Below are 15,763 nucleotides of genomic sequence, written 5' to 3' on the forward strand. Positions count from 1 at the left end.
CTGCTGTGCCGTAGGCTGATTATGGTCTATGGCTAATTTGGGGATAAGTGGTCATAGAATGAAAAGACAAAACAAAGCATAAAAAAATTATTGAGCTTGTCTAGGGAGAATAAAGCAACTAAATCCATCTTGTAAAGATAAGGTAAAGGAGCAGCAGATGTCAGATTTACACTTGTATGCTGATTCTGAGAATAGCCTCAAAAAGGGTCTCATGATGAAACTGTTTTTATGTTACAGTAATTAACAGAATGCATTTGCTGCAAAAAAAAAAAAAAGAATCCAGAGACACGCAAAGACGTACAATTAAACATTCTCTTTATTGGGGCCTTGCTCCGAAATGGCACACGTGTTAAACCTGGTTTTTGCACTGTGCCCATCGGTGTTGCTAATGAAAAGACCCACAGCCACGTTTTACACTTTTATTTGGATTTAGATCAACAATACAGATAAGATACTTTGGTCAAACACAAGAACAGGTTGCTGTGCTGCTCCTTCCTGGCTTCAATAAACATTGTAATGTGGAAAAAAAATGCTGGTTCTCCTGGAACACCGAACGTGAACCTTGGATTGGCACACACAGCTAATAAATACATCGTATGCAGTTAGCACTTTAAAACAGAATTGCACATGCAAGATGTAACCAGGCTACTGATCACCTTCACCATTGTCCCCATACTATTTATTTTTATTTTTATGCTCTTTGCTTGCCTTTTTCACAGCAAGAAAGACGGTAATTTGCTGCTCTACTCAGTATTTCAGTGGTTAGGCTGGTGGATGCGACACATTTAGAGAAGGTTACATGGAAGTCCTTCCTGCCAGAACTGGCACCTCCTCTACAGAACAAATTGCCACAGTATGCACCGTAGGTAGCACTGGCGACACACCGAGGTGAGGTGAGAGGGCTGCCTAAAAGCTGACAAGGAGAGGTTCTTACCAAGCAAGGGTATAGCAGAGGGACCGGCGTAAATGCAGTTCTTACAATATCAAGAGTCAATACTACAACCGCACAAAGAATGACATATCAATAATATATTGTACAAGCTTATACAGCAACACATGTTGATTTGCAACATTGTACAGTTTAAATCTAAAGTGCACAGCCTCAATCTGAGGTGACGAAACAGTACTATCAATATAATAAAGGCAACACAATTACAGACACTATTTCCTCTTACTTCATGTCCTCATGATATTATGTTGAATTAATACTTCATTTGTGTATTTTAGAATAAATTAAAACCACATCGCATTTTGCTCTTTTTATTTTCTCTTCAAGTATGTTAGAGCCAGCAAAACAATATTGCTTTACAAACACAAGTTGGCCACATAGGCAAAGTTAAAACCAAAACTTCTGTAGGGTTATAAATAGACAGACCTGAGCCCCATTATTCCTACCGACATTTCAGCTGTTGAAGGGGAAAAGAGGATAAACTTCAGCTGCCATCCTAGAGTCACTGCTAATGGTGAGGAATGGGGCAGCAATGAGTTCTGCAAGAGTCGTGCCCATGGTTTCTAAGGCCGGTGAGGCTCCGCGTGGGATGTTCTAGGCAGATGCGGCCTAAGCTCATTCATTTTCTGCGATTTCAAAAGTTGCAGCAGACAAGGACGAAGTCCAGTACTGGGAGAACCTTTGACAACGCAGTTTGTTACCTAGGCTCCATCACTGCCACTTGGATTATGGTCATGTTTAGTTTAGGCCTTGTCCTGCAGACCTGTACATCTGTTAGAAGCCTTTCCCCTCTTAACGAAGCTTTCTTCAGAAAGCATTCCAGCCAATTCATATTTTGTGCAGTTTTGTACTGCTCACAGCAGAAACGGTTATGACATAAGCATTTACTCAGACATGTGACTTTTTTGGATAGGCTTTTTTACCACAGGACAAAGAAACCATCCAAATACAACCTTATTTCAGTCTTGGTTAGCACTGTAGATTGATTGTGCGTCTGCTTAGTTAGGCCAAGAGGGAAACATAATTAGGAATAATAGCATCCTATTGTTGTACTGTAATTGATCTTATTAAGTGGTTTTAAGAGCTGCAGTACTCTTGAGGTTTTTCAGTAATCAACCCTGGAGACCTACAATCCATGTGACATGGAGGAATGAGGTACGGGTACCTCTTCAGAATGTATGTGGGCTTGTGATTTAAAATAAGCAGTAATAAATATTCGAGGCACCTCCATCAAAAGAAAAAGAATTCTAGTTAATTTTCAGCTTCTGTCCTTGCAGTTTTATAACCCATATAAAACAAAAATATATATTTTACAAAATAGGGTTTTTTAATATATATATATATTTCCTTTTGTAAAACTATACCTATATTTAAATACATTTGAAATACTGCTATAGGTAAATTAGAAATTCTGTTCTAATACTATGAAAAAGGCAAAATACTTCCACTTTTAAACAAACCTCTTGTATTCTCTGTTTCTCACTACCTTCTCCCTATTCCCTTAATTTGATTTTGTCACCATTTTGGGCAAATTTGGCATCATTTGGTCTTGACTGCTTTTAATTTAAACTAGTCACTGTGTTAAAATTTGGGATAAAATTTTAAACATCTTCTGTTCTTCCTCATTTGTTTCAATGCAGCTTTTTGTGCAGCTAATTATTAACGAGGTATTCTAAAACTCAGGAAAGGACTTTAAAGGAGCCATGTTTTTTTTGATTTTAAACTGTACTCTACTCCAACGCCACAATATAGAAATAGATTTACTTTGGAACAAACTACAAATACATTCGCACAGTTTGTGACAACTTAATTGTCTACTTAGAGGTCCAGGAACAGCCTTTCACACCCGGTTATTATAAATCTTGTCCCAGGCGCTCTATTTCATCAATCAGGAAATCAATGTCCTGATGAGTTGCTGCTGGGTTTGAGATGACCATCCGGAAGAAGTTCACTTTGTCTCCCAGAGGCTGATAGCTCACCATGGTTGTGCCATATTCCATCATCCTGGCTTTTATTACTGGTGCCACCTGCAGAGGTGTTCAACAAGAAGCAGGGGATGATGATGATTACTATTATTATAACTAAAAACCAGAGAATGGGTTTATTTTTTGCATGGAGGAAGAGCTGTAAGAAGTTGTTAAAGTGAAAATCAGTCCAATATTGATAAAGCAGTTAACCTCCATTAAGGAATAAATGGCTTGCTGGAAAGATACTGGGTTTATCCAGTTTCTTTGTCCTGCTCTTTCAATTGCTGGGGAATTTCCCCCTTACTTTCTCAGTTTTGCTGACAGGCAGTTAGCACACAGTAACTGGTTCTTGCGGTGCTCAAAACAAGTTGCAATTGTTTTCCATCTTCTTTTTGTATGCCATAGTGCATACATATTGCTGCGTTTGCTGGGCTCACTCATTGCTGTTTATGTTAACTTCAGTGAATATACACAGGGTTTCAGCAAGAACTCTAGAGAAGAGGCCAGCTCAGGAATACTGAATTTGGAGACCAAAGTGGGGCGGTACCTGACTGACCTGCAGCAAGATGACCTCAGAAGTGTCATCAGCCAGAATACTGCCGGGTGACCAGACCTTATACCCTGAAGATCATTTCTGCGCCTGCCTGCCTGTAAGGTCTTCACTGCTCAGTGCAAGACACCCTGGGGATGCTGCTTACCTTCATGAGGCGGCTCATCCTTTCTTCGTTGTCTTCCATGCTGCGCAAGCTGGGAGGTATATACCAGAAGCAGACGTTTGTGTGCTGAGGCTAAGCACAGAATAACAGTGGTTTACACTGTAAGAAATGCTCACAATATCTCAACTGCAATTAAGCTCATGCCTTTTCCCCCTCTCATGCATCATATTGTGACAGCAATGAATGGTTTTCATTACAGTGGTCCACTGAGAGTCATCATCGTTATTAATGCAGAAAGGATAATTTTAGGCAATTTATTCCTAGGATGTCAGTTGCAGAAATACATCAACCAGCTGTGCAAATATATTTACCTCCTGCTGAGAAGCATCTAGAATTTTGTAGGTGCTGTCCCCCCAAGAGGCTGAGGGGAATACATGGATAAGGCAGGAGACTATGAGAGATAATTCAGAGGTAAGGACCGTGTCATTTACTGTTATTACATGACAGCATAATGTAGAATCCAGTCCTGTAAACAGTAGTCACAGGTGGTACGTGAAATAGTCTAACATTTTTGTATATATAATAAAATTTATTACTGCTCTGTTTGATTCCACTAGCTTCTGTATTAATATGCATGCATAAAAGCATCTTAGCTAGTTCGACTTAATGTGGGAGCACCAAGTGGAAAGGCAGAATCAGCTGACATTTTGTGTATTTTTGCAGTCTCCCAGCAGTTGCTTTCCTTGCTGTGTTCCTCTCCGCTGAATGTGTGAGCTACAGCAATTCTGACTGCTGTCGGTATCTCTACCCATCATCAGACTCAGTGGACCAAATTCAGTGATGATTTGCAAGGTGTAGGAAATAAACTGCACAGTGACATGTTTGAAAGAACATGGTGTCACTGTTGCCACATGAGCCTGAGTGGCACCAGCCCTGTGTTGCGCTGCAACCCGCATTCCTAGCAGACCCTAGAATTACAAAACAGCAACTGCTTTTTACTGTTTGAAAGCTGGTTCTGAGTGTGCGTGTTCTGCTTTATCCTGAGATGTCACTATTTAGGTTCAGTGGGGTGATACTGTACAAACTGTTAAGTTATACTTTGTCCCTGGATCACCTAATCACAGAATCACAGAATGTCAGGGATTGGAAGGGACCTCAAAAGATTATCTAGTCCAATCCCCCTGCTGGAGCAGGAACACCTAGATTAGGTCACCCAGGAACGTGTCCAGGCAGGTTTTTAATGTCTCCAGAGAAGGAGACCCCACAGCCTCTCTGGGCAGCCCATTCCAGTGTTCTGTTACCCTTACCATGAAGAGGTTTTTTCTCATATTTATGTGGAACCTCCTATGTTCCAGCTTGCACTGCCCCTTGTCCTGTCATTGGATGTCACTGAGAAGAGCCTGGCTCCATCCTCCTGACACTCACTCTTTACATATTTATAAACATTAATGAGGTCACCTCTCAGTAAGGAAGAGGGTTATCAGCACAACAGCAGGTTTTGATAGAAGGGCACTGTGTGCTATCATGTGCTGTTGGTTTGACCTGTTGGTAGCGTCCCACTATCTACAGTAAGTTCAGGTGACCAACTGGGAAAAAAGCAGTTGCAGTACGTACCTTTCCATCAAACACCATTTCATACCCTTCTCTGTTCTTTATTTTGTTGTATAGGTATTCTGCAAGTTCCAAGCACTTATCAATTTGTGCTTCAAATCCTGTGGTTCCCTTTAGAGAAAAGGGGAAAAAAAGAGTGACTATCTGTTCTGTGACCAGACACTGGGAAAGGCCCATGCAGCACTCACTAAAGCCCCTCCACAGGTCACCTCTCTAAGTCAGCGTGGGACAGATTAAGGATGCAATTCTGTCAGGTGGGGTATGCTTTCCTGTGTGCAGCTCATGCAGGTCTTGCCACTGGCTCCCCTAATGCTACCTTTACAAATAAGCCCCCAGTACTAGCTCAGTTCTCAGCAAAACATTGGCTACATTGGCGATGAGGGTGCTCTCAGTGGTGGATTTTGCAGCGCTGCCTGGGCTGGCACAAAAGTGCCTGGGCTGGCACGTCTTCCACAGGAAGATGCTGAGTTCCACACACGGGGAGTTTCAGGCCATTTTCAGAAGAGGGGACTTTAATCTTCGAGCGGTGATGAGCTGGGGCTTTTTCTGAGAATAATTTTTTTTAATTAAGCACAAAAATGTGCTTTCAGGGACGAGCCTGATGCCTGAGGAAATGCACATTTTGTTCAAATACTGCCCTGCTTCCCTAGTGTTTTTCCTCCTTTTATTCTAATTGACACCACATCAAGTCAGAAGCCATGTCTGTAAGACCCCCACAGATCCTGCTTTTTCTTCTCTGGCAGAAGTCCTAATCCTCTGCCCGTGACATCATGATTGTTCCTGCAGTCACCAGCTGAGATGCCACAAACAAAGGATCCAGCTTGAAGAGGGAGGAAGGGGAACCAACAGCTGGAATAGATAAACCACTTAAGAAATATACATCCTATTTTGCAATGTTAGTATTACAAGTAGGGTGTGAGAAGAGAAAAAGCAGTACAAGGCACATTGAAAATACAAGGTTTAAAAGAAAAAATGTCTCTGAGTAATGGAGGCGCATCCCTGCTAAATCTATTCTGGCAGTGCAGAACTGACTTAAAAGCCCATGTCATTATCCCTCTGTGTACAGAGATTCTGAAAACTGAGATGAGCCAGCACAGCCCTGGGAGAAAGGCCTGGAGCTACAGAGAGATGTGGCTATAACTGCCTGCAGCCTAGGCACCCCAGTTAGTAGAACAGCTATGGCAGCCACAGCAACCTGCATCCTCCTCTCCAGAACCCCACACCTCCAGCCATACTGCATGGATGGAGGTGTGCAGTTCTGTCTCTGAATTGTTTGGAGAGTTTTAATGAAGCACACAAGGATCTTTAAGGCTTTCTGGAAATGAAAACAGTGATGTCATCTCCTCTGAACAAACCTGAGGCAACTTGGCATAAGATTGAGTAAATGTAAGGAAGAACTTATCATAGAACTTATGAAGTTATGTTACTTATAAGAACTTATTTAGCAACATTGTACAAATACAGATGAATTAATCTGGTGATTTCAGATTCCCTAGAGAACAGACTTTGATGAGTTTTCCCCAACTCCTTCAAAAGGTGACTACATATCTCATTCGTGGAGTGAAACTACATATTCCAGTCTCAATTTGCCTTATTCAACTTCTGAATGTCTTTAAAATAAAACATCTTTTTACTTCCAGAAATGCACTAACAACATTCTTAGATGTATGATTTAAGCAAACTCATGGAGTTCAAGTTTCAAAATTGTGTGCTCTTCTTTGAAGCTAAATTGTTAAAAGTAGGAAAAAAAAACCAATAATATTCTTTCTTTCATGTTATATATGGGAAATTCACATCAGGTATTTTCTAACATGATGATTACACAAGAGAAACCAGAATCTGGTGTGCATTATTTTAATGCAAACAAGTATACTGCAGGAAGTCCTACCTTTGCCCTCCACATCAGCCAAAGCTTGAAGACATCAACGTGCCGCCCACATTGCAAAGCCTTGTCCCCAGTGTCATAAGACAGGTCGTAGTGCTTGTCTTGTTGAAAGAGGTAGGAAGCATGCATCTGATTGCAGCTCTGCATCAGCCCCTTATAGAAACAGACACATAAAAGTCATTCTGACACTATACTGTTTTGAGGGGTGCGTTGGATAAGGGGCTGCACAGCAGAAACTACAGGCACCCAAATTCAGTGGAATATGTGTCCAAGAGCAAGAGAAAGACTGAAAAAAAAAAGGATACCAAACTTAGTTGCTCAGTGGCCTAAGTCTTTCTCGTCTCATTCAGTGCCCAGGACATTGTTGGATATCAGACCCAGCAATGTGCAACCCACTGCCAGACGGAGCCAAGGGTTTTTTTTTCAATAAAGTCTGGACATTGTGCTTCTTAGCATCATTACACATAAGCTCATTTTTGAATCTCACTCCTTACTCCTTGTTGTGGCTCTTTTTCCTCCTTTCCTTGGAAGGCATTCCAAGGAAATGCTGGATTGACTCAGATCAAGCCAGTTTGGTGACTAATGTAAAGATTTTCACACCACTTTTCTAATAATTGCTTTGGTCTCTAAAATTCTGCTTGTCATTGATTTTTTCATTTTTTTATAGGCACTGTTCTTTTCCAAGAAATCTGCAGTGCTCAGATTGGATGCTTAAATGGCAAGGAAAGCTCTGAATGGACAAAAGAGCACATGGCCTTTAAAGAGCCAGCTAGAGCTGTTTCTGGGCTGGTAGATACCGCTCAGAGAGGCAGCTCTATGGGAGGGCCAGCAGCCAACAGGGTGTAGAACCTGGCCCAAAGCATGAGGTTTCTTTTTAGCTTCTTAAGTGAAATGCAGAAAGTCATGTTCTGGTTCTAGTGAAATCCTCAACCAAGTTTAAGACATACCTTGTGGCGGTTGCTAAAAGTGCAATTTCCAGCCCAAGAAGATTCAAAACTTGGCTGTTTATCATTAAGTCTAAGCTTTACGTATAACTTTAAACTGAGATAGTAAAATGAAGGGGGAGGTGGGGGGAAATAGGCTTTCTCTAATCTGAGCCATCTGTTCTCACCAGAGGTCAAGGATGGTACTGACTTCAGCCAGGTGGGATTTGTCTCAGAGGACTGACCCAGAGGGCAAATGAAAGCCAGCTTCTCTCTTCCTAAGCACAACCACTTTGTGTACAATCTGTTGTACTGCTGTTAGCAAAACAGCAACCAGCTTTTTGATAGCTGATCTACTAAGTAGTGGTTGTACAGCAGCTGTCCCAGAAACTGATGGTTATATGAAAATTATAGGCTTGGAGGGTAATTCAAGTTCTAGTACTACTTCTTCCCAGAGAACCCAGTCCTCCCATTTTATTTTCCATGTGCCCCAAAGTAGATATATGGATCAGAGCTGGACTGAAATTTCTATCATAAAAGTCTAGAAAGTGTAATGATGCCCCCATTATGGATGAAATGTCATACTGCATTCATACCACAGCATCCATCCTAAGAGGATGGGATTTTGCCTACAGCTACATTTTATGCTACACAGAAATCAGCAGGGTTACACAGATATGCAACTACAACTTTACTATGGACATTCTGAATGCAAAGCCACAACACTGTAAAGCCATTAATTAGATCTATCATTTCTGGTAGATGGCTGCTTTAATTCCCTTTTACACTCACAGCCCTCAGACCGTGAGGAGAGGGCTGTTTCTCAGTTTCTTTTATAACCCTTATCACATTAGCGAGTATTAGCTACGACACACTTATGAAGAAAACCTCCAGGACTGTCAGAAGCAAAATGTGAGACAGGTCCAGAACAGCAAGTACTTTGGGACGTACCTCTTCCCTTACTAGCAGGGCTGAACACTGCAGTGGGACTCCCATCATCTTGTGAGGGTTCCAGGTCACTGAGTTGGCCCTGCGACAGAAAACCATGCAAAAGTCAGACACTGTTCCACTGCAGTGAAACCACTGAGACATTTAATAATGGTCAGAATAATAATGAACAAGGAGAAAAGCACACCTTCTTTTCTCTGAGGAAGCAAAGCTGAAAGTAATCATGGCTGAGAGTAGGAAAGCAATGCCTTCCTCAGGGACCTAGCTCTGGATTGTTTTGGGATGACCGTTTTGGCAACTTATCACAGGATAACTCCTCTATCCACTGCACTTAATTAGTATTAATCTTTCCGGAGAGTCATCTATACTTTATAAACACAGGGTAAACTTCTCAAGAACACTCACTTGACTGATGAACTTTCTAAAGGCATAAGCCTTCAGAGCAAATATACAGACAGGGAGCTGGCAAAGTAGCAGATTCCCCCCCACTGATTTCAATTCCAGTAAGATTCTAGTAACTAACTCACATAGGTATTTTTGAAAATTCCTTTACCTATTTCTGGGTACCTCTAAGTCTCTGACTAGCTTGGAAAACCTGGCCAGAAGTAACTTTTCTTGTTGTTGTGCTGACGGTAATTTTCACAGCTCCTTCCATTTCAGTTTGGATATGATAATTCACACAACTGGAGGATCGGGTACAAAATTACCACAGCAATAAACACAGAAATAATTGAGCCTTCTGCAGAAAACCCTGAGCCTGACTCCCCTCAGGACATATGCTCTGCAAAAATAGCTGTCAGCCCAGGTCTTGTGAAGAAACAGAGTGCTGTCACAGTACAGATTAGAGAAGAGACATTTGGGACTGTGGTGAGTGCTGAAGGGCAGACTGTCCAGTAACAACGTTTATTGTTTTAATTTTGTGTTACGCTTGACTGTCTATTTGCTAATTACTATTATTACATATGACTGGCTGATAGATGTATACATTTGCATCCTATTTGGCAAGCTGACAGTGATGCACAGCGCACGTGATTTTGTGTAGTGCAGTGATTTGAGTTTTGATGGTGCAAATTGGTATAAATGAGCCAACTGGGCATGTAAGTACTTGAAGGACTCAGGATGCACTTGCAAGTTACATTTGTGTGAACAGAAGTGAGCATGTGGGAATGTGGCAGTATTTTCCTTCATAGGTTTGGAGACAGTATTATGGGTTTATGCCTGTCCTTATCATTTCCTACCAAATTGCTCTCACTCCTTCAAAGCAAGCAACTCCAAAATGCATATGGACACTGTGCAGCACTTCTGTGCCTTCTTCTTTGCTGTTTAAATGGGACTGCACAAGTGCCTGATGTGAAATCTGTAGGTTATAGTCTTCCAGAGGCAACATCTGGCCACTTGGCTTGGCTTCCTGAGTACTTGGCAGCTTTTAATCAGCTCAGAGTCAGCCATCTGATTACAACATCAGAGCTAATGACTCTGAACATGCACTCAGGTCCATGAATTTCCTTTGATATGGTACTTTTTCATTTTTATCTGTGCCTATGCTGAATCAGGAAAAAATCCTTTAAGAGACCTCTAGGTAACAGTAGTGATATGGGTTTTCTTAAACAAAAGGATTATTTACTGACAACAGCCAGATGTTAATTATCTGCCAAAAACATTCAATTTACCCTAGGGTCATTTATTTCCCCAGATTTATCCCAATCACATCCAGAAAAATATAATAATTATGCAAAATAAAAATTCTCTACTTTTCATTTGTTTTTCAACAGTTTTTCTGGGCTTGAGCCATCAGTATATGCTTGAAGAAATTGCTGACTGCAAGAAACAGCAAAGGAAAGCTGTGTGGATCCACAGATGTTTTTTTTTAAGCATTTCATGTTCACCAAAATAACTGCACACCAAGCACCTATGTGATTTTTTGACTCTGGATCATAGACAGAAAAAAAAGAAGAAAAGTTTTCCTTTGGAGATTCCAAATGAATGACATGACAGATTCAAGGCTGGCAGAATTTGGGCCTCCGCCATCATTAAAACCAGACCAGGGTGCACTGACTGGCCAGCCACAGCTCTGGGAAGGATGCCCAGATGGAGCAGAGCATTCACCCCGGCATGATTTTCTCATGCTGTCCAGACCCTGGGAGTGGGGCACCAGGCTACATGTCCTGATGGTGGCCAGACCTACCTGCTCCAGACTCTAGAGACATGCTTCCTTCAGGTGCTCTTCAAATGTGTCATGCAGGGCCTACAGGGGATGGTAAGGATGGCCCTGCAGCTCCTCTGTCTTTAACGTGTTTTTTTCTGGACTGCCTGCTACCAGAAGGATGGGAATACCTGGAGCAAGAGCGCTTCATTCAATGGTCCCTTCTTACAATCATAGAATTGTCTGAGTTGGAAGGGACTTTCAAAGGTCATCTAATCCAACTCCCCCGCAATGAACAGGGGCATCTTGTTCCTTCTTGCTCCTTCTGTTCCTTCCTCTCCCATGAAACATAAGTAACAGCTCCAGTTCTCTTCTATTCAGACCTATAATGCACCACAAAATGGAACTGTCCGTAGAAGTTGGGTCTGGTAAGTCTTCTCTAGGGGTGCCCACATTTGAAATCTGGACAAACTGAAGTGAGCTGCTGTGTCCAAGCAGGGGAAGAGGACTAGAAATGACAAACTTAATTAGTTCACCACTTGCCACATGGAGATGGTGTTTACCAAACACTGGAGAAACTCTGGTGGTATTCTGGATCTAAAGCACCCTGCTTGGAAAATTCTCCAATGTGGATTCAACCTGAACTTCTAATTCCCAAAGAATTTTGACAGCCATTTGTGCAGAAAACACTTTTTTCCCAAACTCTATCCTCACAGACAACTGTTTAGATTTTTCTAATGCACTGGGTATTTGGATGTATGTCATTTTAAAGGACAATATGTAAATTTGGAGTACTGGAAGCAGTCTTAACTAAAGTATACCAAATTCATAGAACCACTGGCTGCTTTCCAAATTTTCCAAGTGAGATAGATACATGATAATAGGAATAGGATGAAGAAATTGTCTATAATTTTAATCAGCAATTTGATTTAGAGATAAAAAAGGCAGGAGGGAGTATAGTTTAATCTTGAATGGCTTTGGAAAATATACAAATGTGAGCAGGACTCCATGTACCCTGCATACTGTCTCTCATAAGTGGCCTAAATAATGCCCAGGAAGAATATAAATAAATACAAGCATGTAAGAACTTCCTCGAAATACTCCACAAGCCTTGTGTCACTTTGTGGCTCCATGAAGTCCTGAATGGCTTTTGTCTCTCATCCCTTGAACTCGGGAAAATCTTAACATCCCATGGCAAGGAGATCCACAGCTCAACTAAAAGTTTCTGGGCAAGTTTCTGTAAGTTTAAGTGCAGTCTTTTCAGATGCCGAACTACAATGCTATCATTTATGTTCAGCTGTGTATTTATGCAATGTTGACAAGCTCAGGACTGCAAATGTGTATATCTAGATGTCATTAGCACAGCTGGGAGGAGGCATTCCTTCCAGAAGTGATGGAGCAGTGGCTCGTGACTGCTCTAACACTGTCCTAGTGCACCCAGCCACCTCTTATACTCAGACCTCAGCAGGCAAGCCCTCCAGGATTCATGACAGAGAAATACAATTTCTAATTCATTTTGGACAGGGAATCAGAGGATGCTGCAGAAACTGCTCTGGACCCAGAAGAATGCATGCTGGAAGGAATGAAAATGCAAACAAGAAAATGTCTGCTGCTCACACTACAAAGCACAGTGCTGCCACACTGTCACACTGAACAAAGGCACAGAGCAGTGCAGCTTCAACTGGAAGGGAGTCTGCATAATTCCTTCCTTCTGCATCCTGAAGATAACAGAGCCTGATTTTTATTTGTGTTTATAGATACTGCTATGGTAATCACAAGTGTGCTAAAATGCATTTAATAAATGTGTTTAATTAACGCTAATAAGTCATACCTTTCAACACCATTTAGCTTCCATTTGTGCTTCCTTGACATCAGCAGCCCGCCACCCCACGCTCCCTACAAGGCAAGATACATTATCTTAATGAGAGGACACCTCTGCGTTTCTCCAGGACAACATCTACGAGCAGGCCTGCCTGCCATCCCCCATTTGCTTTTGCTTACAGAGACCTGGGACAGGTAGGTATTTCATGTGGCTGAGCAGTAGCTGAAGGCAAACGTGAATTCTTAAACTGGAATGATTTGGGCTGACACAGTAATCAAAAGCATGATAGTCAGCCCTATGGAAATTCAGCTACCAAGCTTTTTTGGAAAAGAAGATTTTGCAAAAATGACACAAGATCCATTCCAGGGCTGAAAGACGATCCTTCATAAAGATTTACCAGCAAGAACCCAGATAAGGCTGAGCAAAGCAGCCAATCTGATAAATCTCTTTAGTATTTGGATTAATCTGTCGAGCAATTTGGGGTACTTACTCCGGAAAAAAATGTATCCTTTTTCTTATGTATTTATTTTGCAGCTGCTACAGAAGTGGAGCCAATGCGCATTATGATTCTTATGGATTTCTTGGACTAGTGATAGTTAAAGATAAAGCTGAAGGGCCAAAAGGACTCTAAATAGGTCATCCATCTTAACATCCCATTTACTATGAGTACTGCACAGTCACAGCTCCTGTTACGTCCCCTTGACCTGAGCCTTTCAGAGGACTGGGAAGTCAGCACCTGGATCACAGACCTAATTACAGGAACCAAATATGATGGTCTTGTAAAAAATTAATACATTCATGCTTACGTGCCTTGGAATCTGACTCCCTCACCCACCCACCCAAGACAATACTTACATCCACATGCATCCAGATTTTGTATTTCTTGCAGATGTCTGCAATAGCTATGAGTGGGTCAAATGCTCCGTACACTGTTGTTCCAGCTGTGGCACTCACAAGAAAAGGAACAAAGCCCTACAAGAAAGCACAGAGGCATTTGGCAAAGTCAGACAGCAGCACCCCTAACTCCTCCTGTGCTCCTGGAGCTGGCATTGCTCCGATGGCTGCCTGCACAATGAGCCCACAAGTGGCTCCTAGAGGACAAACTTGCTATATTGCAGGATTTTTTGTTAATTTAGATGGTAGTGATATTACAGTTTCTACCTTAAGGTGGCAGCAAACTTCCAAACCAGTTTCCTGCATTTATTTAAAATGCATGAGACAGGTAAGGGCTCAAAGGAACAGTTCTGCTCTGTATCACCTACCCAGAACAGAAGGGTCTGCTCTGTGTAATGTCTTGTAAAGCAAATCTTATCAGCAAGGCACCCCGGTGCCCAAGGACCACCTCTTGGACTCCTGCTGCTAAAAGCTGTGCATCACCAAGGAGCACATAGTCACCTGGATTTTGCACCGAGGCCTTGAGTATGCAGAAACTTACACCACTGTTTTGTTTTCAATTCATTTGCAGATCTGTAGACTTCATAAGCAATACTCAGAGCAGTAAAGGTAGAGGGTGTCTACATTTATTTGCTGAACTGGGGCTTAAATGATCAGAAGTGTCTGAACTTCATTCTGCAAAAGGAAATGCAGAGTCAGGAGATTTGGGTGGAGCTCTATTGTCAAACCCACTAGCTGTACAGGCCTTGGTGTTCTTTCAATTTCTTTTTGTGGGGGGGAGGGGAAGCAGAAACGCTAGTAAACTTACTTTCTGTTTGGCCTCAAGAATTCTTCTTTCAAGGTCTGATGGAATCATTTTCCCTCTGGGAAAAAGAGAGTTATATTAGAAATTTGGTCTTGAAACCATCTTTTGCTGTTACTTCTTCACTTAATGGTAAACCCAAAAAGGAACAAAGTGACCTTTTTGCCCACGGCTTACAAGGCACTGAAGAGCTCAGAAAGACTCTGTCCATTAGTGTACATTTTCAGCTTACTTTTTCACTCAGTCTGCATCAACACAGTGATGGCAAGGGACACTATCTCATGGTTACCTCCTGTTAAAGGCTGAGGCAGCTCTGCAGAGCCTCCCAGTTCTCTTGGAGGCTGCAGCCCTGGGAACTGCTCCCGGCTCCCAGGCAAGAGGCTCAACTCAGGTTCCCAGGATGCTCCCTGGGTGCCAAACCCCTCTCAGCAGGCACAAAAAATGCCAGCTGAGCCACACGGCCCCAGCACTGCGACAGCTCCAGTGCAAGCAGCATTCTCCGAGTTCTAGTCTCAGGCACGAGCTCGTTTCAGTGTGAGGCTCACAGTTACCAGTGCATTACATATTCATTTTCTCTTGAAGCATGGTGTGAGACAATGTAGCCAGTCCAGATTTGGATGCACTGCCGAGCACTCTGCATTGGCTGCATACCATATTTGCAACACATTTAAAATGAACCATTTGCCTGAGGTTCAGACTCAGTGGTAAAAGGCTTGAAGGCCAATCTATAAAATCTCGTAAATGAGTTAGATACAAGGTAAAACAGAGCTAATACTGAACACTGAGGTTGCATTTCTTTGCTTTCGCCACAAGCAAGACTAGCTGAGAGTATACATAGTGGTAATACAAATATGACAGCTCCCCACATTAGACAAATAAACTCAGCACTGGGTCTAAGTGTTGTCCATTTACATTTATATATATATATACACTTTGAAGGACTGCCTAGTTCTTAGTAGAGATGGACAGATTTTTCCTTTCACTACAGGGATAATTTGTATTTCTTCTTGCTATAAATACAAAAAGAGTAACTTTTACTAAAGCTCAAAGTAGCAGTTTTAGGAAAACATGATTTTTAGACTTACTTCTGAAAAAAAACAAAGCAACTTTTTTTTCATGATATATGGGTGGATGCAAATAAAACAAAATATTAATTTCTAGTA

The 15,763-nt window shown here is 41.8% G+C and overlaps 1 protein-coding gene across 2 annotated transcripts in view; it reads right to left on the reverse strand.

Annotated features, from left to right (window-relative positions):
- Positions 406-15,763, reverse strand: part of GAD2 (glutamate decarboxylase 2) — a 34,628-nt gene continuing 19,270 nt past the window's right edge. For both annotated transcript variants that reach the window (XM_021387870.1, XM_021387871.1), the window contains 8 exons: positions 14,607-14,661; positions 13,760-13,876; positions 12,914-12,978; positions 8,943-9,021; positions 7,072-7,221; positions 5,187-5,294; positions 3,615-3,704; positions 406-2,976 (listed from right to left, as the gene is read on the reverse strand). In XM_021387870.1, coding sequence (XP_021243545.1) covers positions 2,803-2,976; positions 3,615-3,704; positions 5,187-5,294; positions 7,072-7,221; positions 8,943-9,021; positions 12,914-12,978; positions 13,760-13,876; positions 14,607-14,661 — 838 coding nt within the window. In that variant the 3' untranslated portion in view covers positions 406-2,802. The remainder of the gene's footprint in view (positions 2,977-3,614; positions 3,705-5,186; positions 5,295-7,071; positions 7,222-8,942; positions 9,022-12,913; positions 12,979-13,759; positions 13,877-14,606; positions 14,662-15,763) is intronic.

This window comes from Numida meleagris, chromosome 2, assembly GCF_002078875.1.
Source record: "Numida meleagris isolate 19003 breed g44 Domestic line chromosome 2, NumMel1.0, whole genome shotgun sequence".
In the NCBI taxonomy this organism is placed as follows: domain Eukaryota; kingdom Metazoa; phylum Chordata; class Aves; order Galliformes; family Numididae; genus Numida; species Numida meleagris.